This window comes from Aptenodytes patagonicus, chromosome 15 (assembly GCF_965638725.1).
Source record: "Aptenodytes patagonicus chromosome 15, bAptPat1.pri.cur, whole genome shotgun sequence".
Lineage (NCBI taxonomy): Eukaryota > Metazoa > Chordata > Aves > Sphenisciformes > Spheniscidae > Aptenodytes > Aptenodytes patagonicus.
The window spans coordinates 4,415,817-4,432,462 of NC_134963.1; the positions used below are offsets into that span (position 1 = coordinate 4,415,817).

The 16,646-nt window shown below is 36.7% G+C and overlaps 1 protein-coding gene across 2 annotated transcripts in view; it reads right to left on the reverse strand.

Moving 5' to 3' along the window:
- GLT1D1 (glycosyltransferase 1 domain containing 1) overlaps window positions 1–16,646 on the reverse strand; it is a 58,468-nt gene that overhangs the window by 22,361 nt on the left and 19,461 nt on the right. Inside the window, exons 5-8 of one of the 2 annotated variants that reach the window (XM_076352839.1) lie at window positions 14,014–14,050; window positions 12,742–12,798; window positions 2,715–2,810; window positions 1,580–1,629 (exon numbers count right to left, since the gene is read on the reverse strand). In XM_076352839.1, coding sequence (XP_076208954.1) covers window positions 1,580–1,629; window positions 2,715–2,810; window positions 12,742–12,798; window positions 14,014–14,050 — 240 coding nt within the window. The remainder of the gene's footprint in view (window positions 1–1,579; window positions 1,630–2,714; window positions 2,811–12,741; window positions 12,799–14,013; window positions 14,051–16,646) is intronic. The other variant, XM_076352840.1, reaches the window with a different exon arrangement.

Genomic DNA, 16,646 nt, shown 5'->3' on the forward strand with positions numbered 1-16,646 from the left:
AAAGTAGAGCTAAATACCAATAGAGCTGAAATTTATTTTCATCCTTTAGCGGTATTTTAGTACTATGGGAGAAATACGTTTTTAAATGATTTTAAACTCTTTCAGGAGCTGGTGCTTCATGAAAAGCAAACCATTGCTGAGAAACTCATGACAACATTTTGAGACGGCAACCCAGCTGTACGTTTTGTCTAAAGAGAGTTAGCAATCACAGAAGAGCTGCCATTTAACTGATTGACCCTGTTGTGAAAAGAGAGAATTAGAAGTTGTAACTTCCACATTTGTTAAACAGGATCTTATGACTTAGGGGGAAAAAATGAAATCTCACATTAACATTGGCCAGCACTTTTACTAAAATACATGTAATTTGTTTGGAAGGAATGATACCAACTCTAAGCTTAATCTGAGATGTGGACATGTAAGAACAACTTAGTTTCTGATTTTATTTATTTTATTCAACCCCACCTTCCCTCTCAAATACCTGTATCCCAGGGCTTTAGTGCACTCAGATTAGAAATGTGAAACAGACTTCACCAATTTTATTTGTCAGCTCAAGCCCTGTCCTTGCTGTCTGGTGTCAGATAGAAACCTAACATCATTTTGCACCTGCTGACAACTGTTAATTGTGTATGAATTGAAACTACCAGAAATGGCATCAAAATCTAAATGGAATGGAACAAAGACGCGATCCTCCACGTGAACAAAAGATGGAAGAACAGGGATAATGAGCATCTGATATCACCCTCACAGTATTAAAAATCCTCATTAACAATACCTGCTAAAAAAATTCTTCTAGATGGCAACTGTTGCCTTTCAAAATATTTGATAGGTTCATTTATAAATTATTCATATTGAAATAGGCATTTCTAATATTTTATTTGCAAGAGTTCACATTTTTAGTACTTTCTAATTCTCTAAAAAATTTTATACTATGCCACAGGTATAAAAACAGAATCCAATATTAGAATCCAAATATTTTGATACTTTTTATCTTCTGAAGTTGTTTCTGTAGTCAAATGAAACACTAAATGTTTTGTTCTAGGGGACCATAATAGATTAATAGCATTATCAAGTCATGTGCTTGAGCTAGATATAAAATTATAGTAATCCAGCTGCAAATGCCCTTTATAAAGCTAGCCCAAGTCTTCTAAACAAAAAAAATCAGTATATATAAAACAAATCTACAGCTGCTGGAAACCTTTTTAGTGCCATTGGTAACAAGTTTGCATTAATAAAAACCCAACTGAATAGAGTTGGGCTATCTCAGTGCATACCCCCTTAGAAAAACCCTCTTAGCTGCTTCCTCTCTTGCAATGCAAACGCAGAGCACATGCGGAGTGAGGAGGCCTTTTAGCCGAGAGCAGAACCCCGAACTTTGGAAGTCCGAGCACTGGAATCGCTTCCACTTCCACAGTTGAACAGCCTTTACAACTGCTAGGTTTGTACCTTCTTCTCTCTGTAACAGCTAGAAGTCCTCTGACTCAGGTTCCGTTTGGAAAGAATTATTGTGATATTCAGATGCGAGTAAACAGAAGTATTTAGGAATAAACAAACAAATAAAATAAAAATTACAACAACTTACTGCAGGTCCAATGATGCCCAGATGGACACTGGGATCCCTTCTGTGCCAATCTAAAACAGAAGAGGAACATCTTTTTTATTAATCCATATTATTAATTTTTAATTTAATTTAATTCTTTCTCTGAAATCAATGTAAATAGCTGCATGAATAAAGAAGAATTAGTCAAATATCGTATTACTACTTAAAAGACTGTATGTGGACCAGATTTCATGCTCAGCCCTCACAGTACTCCTCAGAATTCAAATGATTAGCATATCTGAAAGTTAGTACTTAGCACTTCTGCTTCATGCAATCTCTTATGATTCAAGGGTTATTTAACTAAGCTCAGATATTAACTTTGAATCATCTCAAGAGAACAATGCTCTATATAATGCAGTGACTCTGGCCACTGAGACAAAATGTTTTGAATTTTTTCCTATGTAAAGGAACATGTGGAAGCAACTGCAACTGTTACAATTAATACTCAGTTATATGCACAAGAGAAATCTGCTGCTTTTTCAATACCAGAATAGAACAAAACCAGTTATTTGACTTTAATAAACTACATTTGTTACTAAGCGTCACAAGGTGGTTAAGGCTTATAAAAGAAAGCTGAATAGTGGAGGCTAAATTTCCAACTTGGAATACCTGAACCTTTTACAGACACAAATAGAACCTGGCAAAACATTCACCTACGTCACTAGAAGAAAACTTCAGCCTAGTTTATAGTGTTGAGCCGTAACGATGGGTGGCAATATTTGCTTGTAACTTCAATGATATTAATTAGCACACATGCAAATCAGTGTAACAGCCACAGGACAGTAAGATAAAAAAGTTATTTTGACGTAGGTGAAATCTTCTTTTGTCTTCCATTAATACTGTATGTAACAGCAAAATAATTTTCCCAGCAAGTAAAATCATCAAATATTGCTTTGATTTTAATGCTCTGTTATTCCCAGCAGGCTGGAAAAGACGCAGTACAGAAATCATGTGTTGAACAGATCAATAGTTACACGAGCATTTCTTTTTTTAAATGTAAATATGTGATGAAGTTTTCTGCAATGAATAAAACAGCTTATGCCAAACTTAGAAACATGAAAAGAAATGCATCTGAATCCAGGGACAAAACAAGGGTATTCAAGTAGCAGGTACCTACCTGAAAATACATCTACTAAATACAGAGGGTCTTTCACTCGTCGAAGTCCGCATATCAAAAGAAACATGTGTAAACTGCCTGTATCTGTAGGAATGTCTGTAACAAATAATTTAAAAAGTCTGAATGCAGATAAAAAAGCTGAACACTCCAAATTGTTTCATGAATGAGCACATGAAGTGGTAAAAGCAGTAACAGGGTGGATTCTGAAAAATTCCCATTATTGTTCCCTATGTTTCTTGCTCTCGCATCAATCCTCAAATCAACTCAGTGAAGAACTTAATCATGCACATCATTTTATAGGGCACAGGAGTTTATTTCCAGAGGCAGAGAATGTGCAGGACTTGGAGAAGTGGCCGGTGGACGGTATTCTTAACCACCAGAACCCAGCTTTGACTGACAAGGCAACTACACAAATCAGTGTGTTTCTCCATTTTACTACCCATAAGAAGAAAACAAATTACATCCATATAATAACTCAACACCTGTTTCAAGGATATTGTGAGGTTTAGTTAATCAAAAGCTGTAGGGATTAGAGCTCTTGATCTGACGCTTTTTGTTATTAAAGATCAGGTAAATGTCCCACAGTTATCTATGCCTAATATGCCAGCACTGCTACAGAATAATTAACTAGAAGTTAAATTATTGCAAAACATTTATTTTAACCTTATTGCCAAGAAACACAAATGAAAAACAATTTGGGAAAAAATCTCAACATGGGAGGTTTTAACATTGAAAATCTCTCTTGCAAATCTCTCCCTCTCTTCGGGGAGACCTTATCGCAGCCTGGCAGTACTTGAAGGGGGCTTATAAAAAAGACGGCGGCAGACTTTTTAGCAGGACCTGTTGTGACAGCACAAGGGGGAATGGCTTTAAACTAAAGGGGGGTAGATTTAGACTAGATATAAGGAAGAAATTTTTTACGCTGAGGGTGGTGAGGCACTGGCCCAGGTTGCCCAGGGAGGTGGTGGATGCCCCATCCCTGGCAACATTCAAGGCCAGGTTGGACGGGGCTCTGAGCAACCTGATCTAGTTGAAGATGTCCCTGCCCACGGCAGGGGGGTTGGACTAGATGAGCTTTAGAGGTCCCTTCCGACCCAAACTCTTCTATGATTCTATGAAATACACAGCAACAACCCATAAAAAATAATTTTGTGGGCTATATTAGAAAAAGAAGATCTGATGTATGATATTGCAGTTGCCATTGGCTCTATGACAGCACAATTAATTCAGAACATACTTCTGGAGAAGGGTCACTATGTGATGAACTTTGGTAAAATGTGTTTATGATAAAACAACATAATTCACAAATTGCTGAATGAACACACATAACAACATAATTTAATAAACACTAGAGGGGTTGAAATGTTCATGTTTGATTTACCGTACTGAACAAATCAGTTTGCTGTCCTTCAGTTCACCTATTTATTGAGCTCATGGCAAGGATGGATGACATGTATTATCTAACACTAGGCAGTTCAACAAGGAGCATCAAACTGCTGCTCGTCAGCAGCAGGCTGGTTGTGGGACATTAATGCGTGGGTCCCACACCAAGGCTATGTCACATAGCTACCAGAAGGGCTATGCTGCATGGTCAGAGTGACTGTCTGACGAATTTATGATTAACAGAGGAAGGCAGCAGGACAGTTGTGGTGGCATGGTGATCTGCTGCTGCTGAACACTGCAGAGCTCCTTCTCTCTCCTCCCTTTCCCTTCCACTCTCCACCAGTTGCAGGAACAACACAGCTGCTTATGCAGCATCACTGAATTGCTGCAATTCGTAATTTAAGATCACTCAAACTTGCTACCAGCTTATGTTTCCTCACGGTGTTTTATAACTTAACTGCAGGGTCTGCTCCAGGCCCTGGAAGAAATATGCCAGGAATATCTCCCTTCATGTCAAGGAAACTGGATTAACATGAACTCTGCATCAAATCTCTATTTTGTGGGAGGGGGAGAATCAAAAGAGTGGCAATTCACAACATACTCAAGTGCTATTGCTTTTAAAATTAAAATCCAGTTCAGGGACTTTTAAATGCTCCCTGTCACAGGGTTCATTATTGAGTCTGTTTCATTTAACTTAAACAGCTTGAGTTGTCAAGAGTGGCTGCAGCAGACACAGTAAGTAATATTTTACCAGTTATTGGACCAAGAAATAATTTGTAAGTTATAACACACAAACATTTGGATTGAAAAAGCCATTCTTCTGGTGCAATGGGCCATTAATACCGTTTGTTTTTAAGACATGCAGCAGTGGTTTCAATTCATGACATAAACTCACACAAAACAAATTACTACAAAATGTCAGCAAAAGTCAGATTGCATTTTAACTATCCATATGGCACAAACATTCATTTTAAATTATGAACTCCCACCTATTGATGTTCAGCTCTGGCTACTTTGGAATAAACTTAAAGTTAGCGCTGAAAGCTCAGTCAGACAGTAGTGAGAAACCAGGTCTTCCTGTTCTCACGTAGAAACTACAGAATTATTGCACTCTTGATGTGACAGTACACTAATCAACATTAACTATGCTTGAAATAACTGCTTCTTTTTATCTCTTAGCATCTTTTTGTTTCTATCTTATAGCTTTCAGTCTTTTCATTTTATTAGATAAGAGTTTGAAGTGCTCTGACAATGAAATGCCCTAATAGACCGGTTCTGTGCAGTCCTGACTGCCATTCTGCTCCCTGTATGAAAACCTTAACCCGCAAGAGAAACTGGAAACTGGCCCTACAGAGAGTAATTGTACTTTGTAATTTGGATTTTGGCATTCAGTTCCTGTGGCATTTAAAGGTACTTCTCCCAAGAACCTCACCAATAACAGTCTAATTATTTCACTAGTGAAATTACCTAAAATAATATTTATTAATGAAAATAGCCCACTTATTTGACATTTATTATTTTGAAAAGACATTCACAAGCTTGAACTCTCACTGCAGACTATCCCCCTTATGCAACTTTACAAAGCCCTACTTGTCTGTCATGAAGTTTTGTGCACTTTTCTCTGAAATAGCAGATATTGGGTACACTGGATTACAGACTGGATCCTGCATGGCATTTCTAAAAACTGTCATAGAAGGGCTAGTCAAAAAAGGATTTGACTCTGCCATTCAATTTAGTGAAGTGAGAATCAGTTGTAGTTTTATTTTATTTTGTGCTGTAGATCTTAGTCATCACCTAATTGATTTTTACAGGCAGACTTTCCCCACTCAATTGACTTAGAAGCATATAAAGACATTCCTGAGAAGATTGCATTACCAGCACATCACTGCCACTATTTAGTGCTGGGAGTTTACTCATTCTCTGTCTACTTAAGATCAAACATCAGCAGCACTTGTGTATCTTGTTAGCTTTCTGCGTATTCACTGAAGGTGGTTGAATTAATGCATCAAGATGATGCCTGCATCAGTTTTTTTCCAGCTGTTGCTTTCTCAAGCCTCGCTAGCACCCCTGCTGTGGGGGGGGAAAAAAAGGTAGCCATTTGTACAAGAAAGCAATCATTTTATTATGCTCTGTCCTCACAAGAATGCTGAGAAGAGGAACATACTATGAGAATAACTGCAATAGCTGCCTTTACCAGCTACAGACATCAGCTGGGTGAAAACTGGTATTTGAAAGAAGACATTTTTTCTTTTTCCTTGAGCTTAAACAAGACTTTCAGTATGTGAATTTTTGCCATCATTCTGCCTTTCCCAGATAGGCTACTTAATCTGTAATAAGATACTACCACCTCGTGTGATTCAGTTCTGAAATGGAAATATATCAATACGGCACAATCAACTGATTTGCTCTTTTGATACATTCACTGTGTCACTATCTTGTTTGAATGACATGCAAACACCCAAATAACAAAAAAATGCTTGTGTCTGTTTCTCCCCATCTCTGTTAGTGTTACAAAAGCAAAGATTTGAAACAGCACACTGTGCTTCATTATCTCTTAGCTCATGCATCCTTCTGTTTGCTTCGCAAAGAAAATACAAAATGGAAAGATTTGTACATAATCACTGGCAATAAAAAAAATAAGACTGCATGGTACATGTTTTCCAGCCATCCTTCAGAATCAGTATACACTAAATGCAAGTCTTGCCACTGTAGTCAATGTCTCCTTCAGTGTCAAAAATAATTGTTTAATGTCAGTAAGAGATGCTCCTTTGAACATGCCTTGTCAGTATTTGTCTATGGCTGTAGTCTGATTTGTTACATTGGCTTTATCTACAAAAAACAGCTGCACATTGGCCACAGCTAGTCTTGAGCCTGCTTAGCAGGTCACCTGTTCAGCAAGATGTGAGAGGTCAAAACAAGAACAGTGATTGATAGGATTATGAAAACTCATTCCTCTCATCAGCTTGACGGTATGCTGTCCTGATACGCCACACAGGACCACGGGGATGTTAACAAATGAACTGCAGGTGAGCTGAAATGAGACAGACACAGTGGAAGATTAAGACTGACATGGGACTCCCACAGTCATGCAACTCCTTTTTCATGATGGAGCAGCGGTGGTATTATGCTGCTCAAAACTGAAACACAGCAATGTAGCATTGGCACTTAAAATTTCAAAGTGTAATTGCATGATCAAAAGGGTATCCAACTGCTGTGCCAGTGTATTTGTTAATAGTATTGGAACCTGGCACAAAATATATCGGCTAATAGATGAAATGTGATTAATACTCAGGATTCATGTTCTCCTGCTGGCTGTGATTCTGAGACATGGCATGGCCTAGAGAAAGTTTCTCAAATCTAGACTTATCCATCCAGACTTACCCATTCATCTGCAAGCAGGTTTAATAATTGCTTGACATGAAGCAATGGCACTGGGTTTAACTTTTGGTAAACTGTTTTGAGGTCTTCAGTTGCAAAGACAGAATGAGAGAATGGAGTACATTAAAAGTGGAAAACATTTTCACAATGCAACACTGGAAATAAGCAGTTTATTATTTAAGATTTCATTGGCTCCTAGTTTGTTCCTCATCTGAAACTGTATAACTGTTTGTCACATCAACTATTTTACTATTTTGACACAGTATGATAGTTTACACTTCGACCTTTATAAAAATCTGTACTTAGATGCCAGGATAGCAAAACATGAACACAGACAGCTAACACAAAAGCCTAAATAATTTCTGAAGCATTAGTAAGGACATTGTTTTTCTAAGAAAGGCAAGAATAAGTAGAACTGTTTTCTAAACAGATTTGGAAAGAGCAGATTCATTTAACTCCACCCCTCTAGGTACTATCAGGAAAAAAATGTAGTAATCATAGATGTACAGTAAAAATAAATATATTACTGCAAATCTTTAATCTTACTGAAAAGCTGCAGGCCTCTAAGTGAATGACTAATATCAAGCATTAGCTTGCTGAGAGGCAAAGAAGCAGTTTGAGAACATCTTAAGTGAGCAATTTTCTCACCACTTGCTCAAATAAAGAAAATAAAAATATTTTTCTTATTTAAAAGTCTTTACTGTGCTTTTGTAGGGTGTTTTCGAAATCTCTAGAGAGGAGAAAAATATAAGAAGGAACAATGTGGTTTTTCATTCAGTTATTATTTTGGACCTGAACAAGCAACCTTACAAAGCCAAAGTTCTTATTTGTGTTCATTCCTTTACAGCTTAAAATCCAATTTGTACTAGAGGTTAAGTATATTTTATTAAGTATATCAATATTGGACTTAGAGGTTATAATTTAGGATACAAAGATTGCCCAGTAACACAAAAAACCAGTCTGCAGTAAAAACATTTCTTATTAATATTAGGTCAAGGATGATCAAAGATTTTAAGATTAATTTTCCAACCCCTGATTTCAAGCTCACTGTTGTGTTCTGTGGACCTTTAAAAGAACAATACCAAGTCCATATTATCTGGGCTTACTTATCCATTTTTGTTTTTGTTCAGAAACAAAATCTAAGCCATGACAAGATGGTGAGGGTGAATAACCTTTCTCATTTTCCTTTCTGTTCACTTTGAACCACAGCAGGTCTTTTACTCCTCTTGAAAATTGTTCGTCTATCCATCTCCTATGCATCTGAAAGTATTAACTGATCTCCTAGAAAAGGAAATCCATAGGTTTATTGCTGAGATTTCAGTCTCTAAGATGGTTATTTTATTTTCTTGAGTTTGAAACATAGATAAATTTGTCCAACTCTGGCATGTATTTTTGATACTCTAGATCTTTCAAGTCATAGTTTTTCTTTACGTTCATCTCCGTACACACAGCAGAAATACCATACATTAGCTCTTTTAGTCTCTTGGCACCAAGAGTTTGATTTTGTGTCTCTTTCACAAGCCAACTATTAAAAACAAGCTGCTCAGACCAGCCAAGTTTTCCAGCTTGTTTGATACGGCAGTGTCCTACTGCAATACAGCTTCAACATGCTGTCTTACTTTCTACTGACTCTGAAGTGTCTTTAATTGAAGTCACTGATGACACAGAACTTTGACAATTATTAGCCCAATTACGTCTTAGTTCAGCAACATACTTAACCACCTGCAGATCTCAAACATTTATTAATGTTTTATGAAGTTGAGCTTTTATTTTACAAAGCAATTTGTTTCTTAGAAATTAAGGGGAAGTGGAGGTAATAACTATATCCAAAGTGTTTATACTGCTATTCACATTCAATAGTGAATAACTGCTAGAGTTGCTGATACGTTTGTGAAGACAACAGAAGTTAAATGAACCTGTTAACTTCCAGGGACAGGCTACTAATCCAGAAAAATTAGACCGCAAAATTCTCCAGCAATCCTTTTTTCCCATTTCTCATTATTTCTAACAGATCAGACAACAAAAAAGCTCTATGCTTTCAGATCTGCTGGGGAACACAGTTTACTGCTGCTATCATATCATTATTTCTATGGTTGGCTATATATCTGCACAAACTTTTACTATTTAATTTTTCTTATATGGGTCTTTTTTTCCAGCATAGCTTTAGGAAAATATAATGCCTCTGTAAAACCCTGTCTGTGTCATGACAGGTTATGTAAACTTTTCAAGCTCTGAAAACAGACATGCTATGAAGCAGAAATTATCTGAGAGTAGAAAAATCCAACTACAAAAGTACATTGCATATTTTATTTGATAGTGCAATAAGCACCTGATCCTCTGATTCTCTGTCACCTTCCAGGAAACCAGTTTTTACTCTTATCTGTTGGGTAGACGAGCTTTCTCAGTTCATTAGTATAGACTTTGTTAGTTGCCTATGTTTTCTAATCACATGATGTCTAAGTGTTTATTAGGGTTTACATCTTACAAGCTTCAGCCACATTCCACTGAAATCAAAAGGAGCCTTTCATCATGGTATGATGACATCAAGCCTGTCTGTGATCTTAAGTAGCTATGCTCCATCCTTGAGCTAAGTTGTTAGAGATCAGTCTCAGTTTTTGCTTTTACTTAGACTGTCTCGTCATTTTCTGTCAATCAATTTTCAGCAAAAGCCTGAACTTTCATCGTCTCTCTCAAGTCTACAGACAGGCATCTAAAATTGCTAACAAAACTGATTATGCTGTGTATAGATTCCTGTATTGTAAGGTCAGAGAAAACATTTTGATCATCTGGTTTGACCTCCAGACCGACACAGGCTATAGTACTTCCCTAAATAGTCTTGAGTTACTAAATATACTGAAAACATTGTCTTCTTGAAGTCTGTGTTGAAATCTGCACTTGGTTCAGCCTTTTGGTTTGGCTACTGTTGTTTGCAGTCTTTCATCCACATAAGGCAAACACTGTGAAGCTGACTGTTAACCAGAATGCAAATTAACTTTAAAAGCTCTTTTTTGGTAGATAAATGTTTTAACAGCCAGCCACTGAAAATACTGCAGCTAGGAGCTAGCACACTAACGCTACACAAACATCACCTCTGCAACTCTCAAGTCTGCTGCTGAGACTATGAAAAAAATACTAATTCCATGATTTTTGTACTGAGATTGTACTGCACCCGTAATAACAACTATAAAAAACCTTTCCCAGCACTGCTTCAGTTTGTATTAGGTAATTGCTATTTATGTTAATGACCCAAACCATCAAGTGAAATGTACAAAGAGCTGGGATTCCTTAGCGTTTGGTTTAGTACCATCCACATCTGGGGGCTGGGGGAAGTCTCCCACAGTAAAATGTATTTGATGCATTCTGCCACTCACTTAAATCTACCGTTAAATTATTTTTGAAGCCATTACACTGACTTAAAGAGACTATTTATGTACCGGTGTTATATTTAACATGAGTCAAGTGTTAAGGCTTTTCTATGACTGAAAAAAAATCAGTACAAAGAATATTCCTAAGAAGTCTGTTCTATTAAAAAAAGTCTTGAAACATTCTGAAGACCCTATTTCATTTTAAAGAATAACTTGACAATGTATGGCCTGATCACCAGGGATGTTTAACACTGATGCCTCAAATGTATTATAATTCGCATTGCAGGGCACGTGCTATTTCTTTACATTCAGTCCTGGGAATCCTGAATTTGACAAATGTTCAAGGATACTGCTAAAGATAGAGGCAAGAGTTATCTGGAGAAATATTTCCCCCAAAAATCATTACATGCCTTTAGATATGGAATAGAACTTCATGAAAAAAGTCTTTTTAAAAAAAAGGATCATAAATGCCATGAGGTGAATGAGATTGGACAGCTTTATCTGCATAAAAGCTAGGGATCTTTTCAAGTGCACTTCACTGTGCAAGCCTACACTATCAAAATGGTATTCTTCTGAGCAAAACTGCCTTCTATTCTTGATAGTTTTCTACTGATTGCTCCAAGTTTAGTAGAATTTTAAACACTTTAAAACTGCAAATCCCCAGAAAAGCAATTCAGTGGGAACTCCTAATTAGTCTGTGGTAAGCGCAAAGGTACAGCCAAAAAACCTGCCTCCATGCGCAATATTAAAAGAAGTGGAAATTGTAGCTTGCCACCAGAGATGGAAATAGAGACAAGACTGGTAAGATAAATGAGATGAAACAGTCGTAAAAAACAATACTGAATAATCTGATGCCAGATTTCAAGTTATTATTTAACAGGCACAGATGTTAGAGTCACATTTTAGTTTGCTTTTCATGTACATTATGAATTATTTTGCACTTTTGCATTAGTACACATCAGGCAAAAAACTGTCTCTAATATATTAGATGAAATGCACTTTAGGGGGACCTTCCCCCTCCTCAATCTGTTGACTGCTCTTTTAATCATAAAATGGTTGGACATGAGATCCAATCAACACTAAGGCTGTGCTAGCAAGTGACAAATCATTTTACTTCAGAAAATTATTAATCTTAGTGGCGCTGTGCTTGTGTGCCGTGATTTACTGAGAACAAAATAACCTCACAATGCTCAATTTAAAATTGGACACCGGTTTTGAATAATGGCACACATTTACTGACGTGATAAAGCAATTGAATAGTGAGGATTCATTCGTAACAGAGGGAACAGCTGTACTATCAGAGATCAGATTGATGAATATAATACTGAAATATTTTTACCACAGTAAAATGCCTACAAATTCTTTTTTTGGGGAAAGGCAGCTGTAGCAACTAAAGCATTACCAGGATCAGGTGACTTTAAATTAGGTCATCTGCCTTACATGTCATTACTTTGGTGAAAACAGAGACAGGCTCTAGATGAAGACCAAATAACAAAACATCAACAGACATTTCCCTTCTTCACCACTTCTTCACCTCACCTGCTCTCCTGCAAAAGACACCCACAGTTTCTATCACACAGCTGTAAAGCAGAGCATGCTCAGGTATTGGTGCTTTCGCCTAACTTACCTTCTAAGGGACATTGACCCGTATGTCATCCATTTTATCTTTTGGTGCAATTCAGCCCTGGACAGACCAGAAATCTGGAGGCAGTCTGGGTAGTTTACTAACCAGACTAATCTGATGGATATTCTGCCTGAATCTAATATTAAGAGTTTTTCATTTTTCATATCATTAAGTCATTTTATTACATAATCAGTTAACCTTCACATTCTAAATTTCTTTCATCATTGACATCTACTATGAATAAATTTAGCGGATACAGAAAAAAAGTGAGTTTTACCTGCATTTTGTAGAAATCTATACCAGTCAAATGTTTCACTGGGTGTAGTCTTAATTCCTGTATTGAAAAAAAGAGAAACACAACATGTTTGGTCCCTGGATGGCTGAACTACGGTTCTAGAAGTCTTGCCCTAAGAAAACAGTATTTCTGTCAAGCACACTGAATTCCGTACACAGCTGTTCCCATCTCAAGCTCTTCCCAACAATGTCAGGTTGTTTGCACAGTCCTTCCGTAGTCATCAGATTGAAATCAAATTGAAAATTTTGCACAATCACGCAGTGTATTAACTTCTTTAGCAACCCAGGGAATTAAGCTCACTTACATCATGCTAAAATTGGCCTTTTAAAATTGACATACAAGATAATATTATCTGAGGGAGCGTATTATTCCAAAACAGATACAGGTCAGTTGAGACCCAAGTCCTTAACGTAAGACAAAGAAAGTAAATTAAATTTATATCAAAATTAAATATTATTCTAAACTGGATATTAATTTACTTGGTTTGCCTTATGTTAAAGATTAATTATTTTACTAATGAAACTATGTTATTAATTTATTTAATCTCTTAGTTAACTATTACCTCACAAGGGGCTTAAATATAGACTAAATATGGGCTAAATAGACCTCACAATGAATTATTTCAATGTAATAGTTTTGAAAATAATTTTATTTTCTTTGAAAGTGAAATACACAAAATGGAATGAGTTTTGGAAGCTGTAGACAGTTATTTTTAGATAAATAAAATCAGGAGCTGTAGCTTAAGTAATCACATCTAAAATGCTGAGTTGAGTGTTCCCTAGACTACTCACTTAAGTAATATACTTTGGATTAGACACTTGTTGGGTGTCATTATTCTGAGTTCCCTCAGGGAACTCAGCTTAAAGCATTTAAAGGAATTTGGAGCTTCAGAGAATAACCACTCAGCATCTTGTGCGAAATCAGACTGAGGGTCTACTCCTAGGCTACTAACTTCCGTATGCTTTGGAGAAAGCTCGGTGTTACCTTATCTTTCAGATTCCTACTGTAAGGTATGTGGGACATTTTTTTTTAAAAGCATCAAATGAGTTGAAAATTTAGGCTAAGAGACTGAAATACTGCCTCAATTAAAGTCAATGGTAAAAAGCTCAACTTCAGTGGAGCCAGGACTTCAAACCCCATACCCGTTTCAGCAAAATATTTCCAGGGCAAAGAAGGTAGATATATAAACATACAGGTACTAGCTACATGACTCAAATAAATTGAATGCTTTAGTCAGTATTTCAAAACTCTCACCTTGAGCTTGGACATGTATTTTCTTCCTAGCATCTGGCTTCAAAGAGAAGGAGAAGAAAAGTAACTTTCATAGTTCACCATAAAAGATCTGTTCAATCTTCAAAAAAACCCCAACTAATACAACAAAATGGACATCAGCATGATTTTCTTTTGACTATTAAAAATCAACAGACTATCAGAAAGATACATTTAAGTAACACCAAAAGCCAACAGTCAGCAATTTAAATTACATTTACTATGAACATTTACAGTAGCAATTAACACGATTACCAAGTTAGTACAAACATATTTTTAGTTTACCTCTGTATACTTTCTCATAATCATTAACCTGCTTATTGCATAGAAAATTAAAATATTTCCCTAGAATAGAAAGATTTGCAACTACAGAACAGCCCTAGTTCCCAAAAAATGCTAGTCTTGAAAGAAAAATTATAGCCGATTTTGAAACCACAGTCTACATTTATCCATAATAGAATTTTTAAACACATCAGGCATGAAACAACCCCCATTTACCTCTAGCCTTTTCAAAAATTGCTGTCAAATATATGTAGACTTGTCTATACAGGAAAACTGGCCAGCAGTAGTTATTGCAGAATATTCCCAAATAAAAATTGCATAAGAAATTATTTTAAAATAGCTATAGTAAAAGAGGTAATTACTACATTTCCAAAGTTACTCCTGAAGTGCTACTATGCTAGTTATTTAATTTAGGTGATTAAATAAGCAAGTTCTTATTTAATATATCTTTCTATAATTCCAACCATGAATTTGTGGAATACTTTTTTTCCACAAAAATATCGAAATATTCTTGGGATCCTTCCACACTGAAAAAAAAACAAAAGCAAAAAAACACCACCACCACTCCCCAGCAAACAAGCAGAGGTTTTTGAGCTCAAAGTGTTTGTGCAAAGCTGTCTGTTCAGACAATTCCTAGTTGTTTTAAAAGCGCTGGTTGTAATGCCTGTAGAGGAGTAAGCTAAGGAAGGTATTACTCAACTGGCGTAGCCTCCAATAGATTTGCTCAATATTACCTTGACTGCTTCAGTTTGAAATTATATTCTTTCAAGCAGTTCCATTAATGCTATCACTTCATTTAGCATCATAGCGTCCAGAAACAAACAACCTTCTTTAGAGCACCAGTCCTTCCTATCTTGAGACTAAATCTTGCCTCCTTTTCGGTGCCAATTTCCTTACGTAGAGAGGCACAGTCCTAGCAGGCTGCGACTGTCTGAGTCACCGACTATCTGCCTGCCATGGCTCCTTCTAAAGTGCAGATGGAAAAAGGACTACTAGATTGCGCCTCCAACCATTCCACTTTTGAACGGTGGGACACGTTGCTGGTACACTGCTGAACTCTTCAAGCTAAATATTGCTGTGCAGGCTTGCCTCTTAATGTGGAAAGTTGTTGGAATAAGACAGCCAGAGTTAACCACGGCAGAGCATCACGTATACCAGTGCATCATGTCAAGCTGCACATTAGTCTTCCCTTCTCCTCTCCCACCCCCACCCCATCCTTAGCAGATTGTGAAATCACACCTGCAGGATAATAACTTGAAGGCAGGAAGAGAACCTGTATTAGGAGAACAAGAATTAATGTAGAAACAAACTGTTAAGTAACCAATTCCTGAACCAGTCAGCTCAGGAAATAAGAAGCCAGGGAAATGATTTCGGTTTTTTTTAGCTGCAAACATTTTGTTTTTCCCCTGTCACTCCCATGTGACTGTCCCTCCAGTCCACTGCCCAGTCATAACAGTCTATTTTAGTTACTAAAAATGAACTGGAAAAAGAAATGGACAGAAAAGAGGTCATAAAAAAAGTGAATAGTCATCAACAAGCAGTTCACAGATGGGAAGGATGCGGTTTCAGAAAATCAGAGTGAATTAACTAAGTCACAAAAACTACACGAACAAGCTGCAAATCCATACATAAATGAAGTGGGGTAAAAATAACGCTGTTTACGCCACAGTGGAAGACTAAGAATATTCTATGGACTTTATCTTTCAAAAGCTATATGAACTTTTGTGTTCAAAGCATTTAAAAATAAGAAAAAATGGTTAAATAGGTTATTTTATTACTTAACATTTCTTGGTCCTTCTCTTACCTATGAATAAGTAGCATTTTAAATTATATCAGATATGAAAAAGCCTTGCAAACAATGGAGATGGCATTGCAAGCTGCAGGCCAACTTCAGAATTTAAAATTGCAGGACAAGTGGGATAGCTGAAATTCAGTGCTAGGACATAGATGCAGCAAAACAGAAGGTGGAAAAAAGCAGATGGGGGCAGAGGGCAGCTTAAACCAGCCTTGCCTCCATAGCTGACATACTGCACAGTTCTGCCTCAAACTCTGGTGGGTGAAGATAGGCTTTTAGTTCCCTAAAACCACTGAGTTTCAAAAATAAGCTTAAGTTAAGCATCTGGTTTCATGCTCTGCTGGACCTTTAATGCCTTACGGTGAGTAAACATAATCCTGCCAGGGCTTGGATCATCAAGAAGAAAATAGCAGGAATACTGTGTAACAGGGCGTACAGATGTATTCACACTTTATAGATCAATTTTCTGTTATCTTCTTTATTTTAAATGGTCTTGAGGAGAATGGAAAAATGAAATTGAATGCTAATAAAACTGGCTTAG